This window comes from Micropterus dolomieu, linkage group LG09 (genome assembly GCF_021292245.1).
Source record: "Micropterus dolomieu isolate WLL.071019.BEF.003 ecotype Adirondacks linkage group LG09, ASM2129224v1, whole genome shotgun sequence".
In the NCBI taxonomy this organism is placed as follows: domain Eukaryota; kingdom Metazoa; phylum Chordata; class Actinopteri; order Centrarchiformes; family Centrarchidae; genus Micropterus; species Micropterus dolomieu.
Genome location: NC_060158.1, coordinates 21,953,414 through 21,959,253, shown reverse-complemented (window position 1 = coordinate 21,959,253; position 5,840 = coordinate 21,953,414). Strand labels below are relative to the sequence as shown.

Here is a 5,840-nt window from a genome sequence, read left to right as displayed (position 1 = left end):
CAGAGATGTACAACAATGCAGACACTTTACACCTATGAAGCAGATGATACTTGTATGCGAGGGCAAATGTGTGTGTGTGCTCGTGTGTGTGTGTGTGTGTGTGTGTGTGTGTGTGTGTGTGTGTGTGTGTGTGTGTGTGTGTGTGTGTGTGCGCTCTTTTTGCTTACTTTGTAGGTGTAACAGCAATTAGCTTTTCATTTTAGGAAATTCATGTAAATAAAATGATAGAAAGGGCAAAGGGAAAATTGCATTTGTTGGTTTAGGAGACGGGAGATGGACTGTAGGGAGACACATTAAATAATGTGTGGGTGACAATCATTGTTTTCTGACTCACAGCAAAATACCAAGACAGTCTACGGGATCGCTCAGGTGGACATTTAACCCTTTAATCTCTGGGCTGTTTTTGCTCAGATTTTTAACTTTTTTTATGCAATTCAAAATTGTTGTAACACATACATATACATGTATATGAACAGATATAGGAGAGTGCCTGTGTCCCATGCATATATGAATCATGTTAATGGGGCATAGTATGACAAAAGATGTATTGATTGTAAAATTATTTTCATGGATTAGACTTCTTTCAGTTTGGGATTAAAACATTTTGAGTTTCTGGCACTAGAGTTCCCATCATGCTTTGAGTTATGCAAATAGGAAGTAGCTGTAAGCTACACGAGTCCCATTTTAAGCTCATGTTTCTTTAGATTCAGGCAAATCTGCACCAAGAAGTCGTGCTGCATTTTTCCTGTTAGCATAGTAACCATGATTATTAGGAATGATCTGACGCCATAAGGAGCACTGTTTTAATATGATTTAGAAATGGATTTATTTACTGTACGGTTTGAACCATGTGACATTTTTGGTGCGAAATGTGTAAAGTGCGATTTCCTCATAGGCAATACATTTACATTGTCCTTTTATGTAGGAACCTTGCAGGGAAAATGTAAGGTCTTAACTTACAGAAATATTGCTTTTTTTGCTGCAGGTCAGCACTGATCAGCAAACAAAGTCAACCTCATACTATAGTACACACACAAACACACACATTGGTTGACATGCAAGCATACACACACCTGTAGGTAGTGGAAGGTCCTCTCCTTTAGCTTACTCTCCACAGGCACAAGGGCTTTATCGTAGCCTCCTCCCCTGGTGGAGGGGTACACCTCCCTGGCCTGACTCACTGTCATGGCCGACCACGTGCTCCTTTTCAGAGAGTGGCCGTGGTGCCCATGGTGTCCGCCACCTTCACCCCCGGCCAGGGCCATTGTGGTACAGGCCATGCACTCCGCAGGCCCCGGCCCACCACGCTCCTTGGGCCTCTTCATGGTGAGCTCTTGGATGGCTGCATCCAGGCTCTCGTGTCCACTGGGATACCCCCGTCTGCCCCCGCTGACCAGGAAGCTGCTGTCGCTGTCCAGGTTATCGTCAGAGCTCCACCAGCCTGCTGTCCTGCTGCGGTGGCGTCTGCCCGACTCGTGCCGTGAGTCTCCACTCTTGCTTCGCTCTCGAGACTTGCTCCTCCTGGTAGAGCGAGGCTGGTGGCCTGAGTAGTGGCTGCCGCCGTCCTCCCCTCCACTTCTGTGGCCTCCTCCTCCTCTCTCGCCACGGTAGTCCCCACCTCCCCTTGTGCCGTTGTACTCCCGTTTGGATGGTGCCTCCAGGGAATGGGACTTGGCAAAGAGGCGCTGCACAGAGTTGACCAGGTGGCGGATACGTGAGGGGCTCTCGCTGCGTGGCTCAGCACCCCCACTAGTGGTGCGCTGATACTGTAGTGTGTGGAAGCCATCAGGATGAAAGGGCACCTGCTTCTCAAACTGGTCAATCAGGTTCGGAGGAATGCGATGCATCTTCCCTCCGTGGCCTGAGGACAGGCACTCCTCGCAAGAGTCAAACGACTGGAGAGGTGGGTGCTGGCTGGGGTGGGAGCGGGGGAAGGTTCCCCCTCCAGAATGGCTATGGGAGTGGGAATGGTGCCTCTCAAGCGCCAGGGCTTCAGCAGGACCTCCTGTAGGGTAATAGTGGCCATCACTGTGACCCTTGTAGTAGTCTCTGCCTGGGCCGTCACAGTCCTCAGGTGTGCAGTGGCAGGGGCCTCCTCCGCCCGAGGAATGCTGGGACATGCTACGGCTGACATGGTACCCTTTCACAGGCGCCGGGGCGTGGTGGGCCGTCCGGGCCGAAAGGGGGCGCTGTGGGCGTGACAGGGCTGCACCGGTCTCACCTGGAGACACAAAAAGGGTAACCATTTAGGTCTTGTATCTTGGGAGACAGATGTGAACACATTGCATTTATAAATAAAAATCTTATAGTCTATCTGAATCTAGTGATCAGTATAGCAAGCAGTATGAGTTTTCTGTCTCATTACAAAGAATAACTGAATAACCATGAGATGATGAGTAGGTGTTGCTGATCACACCCATCCACGCTTCTGTTACCTCAATAACTGCTGAGATTTCAAGCTTTAAAACAGGAAAACAGTGTACACATGAGAAGGACAGTGATATAATCCTTTCAAAATTATTTAGTGCAGGTATAAATAACGGCTCTGTGTGAGACATATAGGTGTGAGGTGCAGTTGAGTTTTATTCTTGGTATGACTTACAAATTAATCACAACAAAAATAAATAGAATTTGTAGACTGATGTCCCGGTTGTTTACTCTCTCTTATCAAGTGGTCTGCTAAATTGAAAGTGAAAACAATGTTTTTTTTTCTTATTCTGATTAACATTTTTATTGATTTAGCACTTCATTTTTTACCAAACCAAAGACAAACAGGGCAATAGTGAGCATTCATCCCGCGGGCTGCAATAAGTGGCCACAGACAGCTCTCTCCGTCTCATTCATCTCAAAGGCTGCTGGGCTGATAAATCAACAATATTAGCCTTTCTTTCTCTTTCACGGTGGCTCTTAGTTTCTGCCTCACTCTCCCGCTTAGTACGTCTCGCTCCTCTCTCCCGTTTATCGGTATAGTCATCAGCCCAGCACTCCTTGTTGTCTGTCTCTTTTTCCTCCATTCGTGCCCGCAGGGAGTCCCAGAGCATTCACATGATTTACAGCTGAGAAAAACAATGTGGTTATTGATCACGTGCATCCTAATGCAGTGGGGATAGAGAGCAGCGGCAAGCGTCCAAGCATATTCACCAGCGTCTGTGCTATTAATTACACAGTGAATTCACTGTTTGAGTATCGGGGGAACAATAACATGATTCACAACATGCAGGTGACCAGGCAGAAACTAACCCTGCCGCTGACTTGAAAGGATAAAAGTGCAGAAGAGGATGGGATCTTCTCCACAAAGCAAATGCAGGAAATGAAATCAATGCCAAGCTGCAGCGAGAATGTGGAAACCATATCACCCACACACTGTGGTTGCGCTAAGTAAAAGTGAAAAGATATGGGAACAGGATAAAGCCTTTCTTTGTATTGTCTTTCTTGTCAGCACATGGATAACAACCGAGATTACACTCCAAATGTGGTAATCATGTATTTTATTGGACTGGCATTAATTGCTGCTGCTGTAATCACATCCTCTATTTACCACATTTTCCACTAACTATATAATGAATCATTGGCACAGCCTGTTTATAATGCACACAACCATTTCCCATCATTTCTAGATTTGATTAAATTGTAAATGAAATTACTCAGTTAAAGCCAGAATCGAGCCGCTCGGCTGGATGGGATTCAGTGAGCTCCTGCGAGTTTATTTGCACTGGTGTTTGTCGGCTTTCACACAGAGATGAGAGATAGGGGACAGATGCTGGGATAATCATTAAATAGAGCGTGGCCTGTTTGCCTTGATTGGCTGAATGAGAGCCGCCACCCAGGAAGCTCACCCACATCCAGCCGTGTCATTGGTGTAGCCGTGACGACAGGCCTCTCCAAGTCAACATCCCACCGTGGAAAGATTTCAGACAGCCGTGGCACCTGGGTGAATAGGGCGGCCTCTCATTCGTAGGCTGGCCAGGATGCACTTTAGTCAGAAGCGCAGTGTGTCTCCTAGCAACAAGCTAGGAGACAACCTAGCTCTCAAATGTCAATCAGCCGCTGTCATGGGAAAAGCTCACCCTGAAGGGCTGAGGCCTGAAGTTTCATTTTCCAAAAGTATGTCCGAAAACTATTTTTTTTTAAGCCTTTTTTGAAAAATATGCACAATAACAGCAGTATCATCATAGTTTATATTTCCTTCCACAAAAAGTGAGTGGAATTCAAATTTTAGTTTGACTAAAATTCAAGAAAAATAAAGTAAAAATGGGGATGGATATTTTTTGCAGTGTGTCGTACTTGCATGTATGTGTGGCCCTGTTTATGAATAGGCAGCAAAGTGAGCAGCGCCACTTTGCCTGGAGGAGTAAATTAAACCATGTTCTGTTTATTATGAAGTCTTTGGCTTTGGAGCAGGCTGCTGGCTAGGAGCTGTCAATCACAGTGACGCGCACACACACATGCCTGAATGTATTGTTGTGTGCCTACGTGCAGACAGGCAACTGAGAAAAGATAGAGGTAGAAAAGACGTAGCCAAATTTTGGCTGCGTCTTTTCCTTTATTTGCTTCTCTCTATCCATCTCTCCACATGTCTCCCTCTCCTCTCAGTCTCTCCTGCTGACCTACTTCTATCCATCCTCCAGTCATGTCTCTCCCTCCCTACGCTCTCCTCCTTTCCTTTTCTTTTCTATTTTTTTTAACCTGTCAGTCCGTCTGGCTCTCTGTCTGTCAGCACTTCTCTGTGTTGAGTCAATAACAAAGTTTGTTTCTATTCTTCACCTCTTGACCTGTACTGATCTACAACCCCAATTCCACTGAAGTTGGGACATTGTGTAAAACGTAAATAAAACCAGAATACATTCATTTGCACATCATTTTCAACCTAAGAACAACGTTTCTCAAAGTACAATTGCAAGGAGTTTAGGGATTTCATCTACGGTCCATTATATCATCAAAAGATTCAGAGAATCTGGAGAAATCTCTGCACGTAAATGGCAAGGCCTAAAACAAACATTGAATGCCCATGACCAGGGGCCTCATTTATAAACGTTGCGTACGCACAAAAGAAGGCGTACGCCGCTCTCTACGCAATAATTGGTATTTATAAAAAGTAAACTTGACGGTAAAATGTGCGGTCCTTCAAGCAAGCTCTTACCCAGGCGTACGCACAAAAACGGGTGAAATGAGAAATGGCGACACCGTCGGCAGATGGAAGAAACAGGTGAAAGTGAGTGAAACTGTAGATCGTTGTAAAATAAATGGCAATACTGCCTCTCATAAATAACACGAAGACTTCACAAAGCAAGTCTAACAATTAACAGCCTACACAAACACCCGTTTGATCGATCTGCAACAGAAATGCAAATTAACACATATTTCCAAAAAGTGAAATATGTTCTGCAATAACATTGGCATGTTATACAATTCATCCTCATAAATAAGATGGTAAACAGAACGAAATAATGTACAAAACTGATATTCTCGCCAATGTGTCCGTCTGGCGGGGCAGATATAGATGCAATTAGATAGTCAGTCAGATAGATAGATAATTAGGGAGATATATAGATAGATATATAGATAGATAGATAAATAGATATTATTTGTCCACTGGGGAAAGTTGTTTTCATAGTAAAAATGTCTTCATCAGCTACGGAATCATGGTATTCATGCATATGCCTTTAGTTTGTTTTATCTTTGATAAAATAACGTATGACGTATGTCTCAACCATTTAGAAAGAAATTACATTTGCGCTGAACTATTTCCCATTTCCAAGTAGATTATAACCGACATCTGTAGCTTGTCAGATGCAATTAAATGGATGGAAATAAAATGCCCCATCACAATGCGTAATGAC

The 5,840-nt window shown here is 44.5% G+C and overlaps 1 protein-coding gene across 2 annotated transcripts in view; it reads right to left on the bottom strand.

The window, feature by feature from the left end:
• Positions 1-5,840, bottom strand: part of dlgap3 (discs, large (Drosophila) homolog-associated protein 3) — a 38,180-nt gene that overhangs the window by 15,302 nt on the left and 17,038 nt on the right. For both annotated transcript variants that reach the window (XM_046059703.1, XM_046059702.1), the window contains exon 2: positions 1,074-2,221. In XM_046059703.1, the coding sequence (XP_045915659.1) occupies positions 1,074-2,120 (1,047 nt within the window). In that variant the 5' untranslated portion in view covers positions 2,121-2,221. The remainder of the gene's footprint in view (positions 1-1,073; positions 2,222-5,840) is intronic.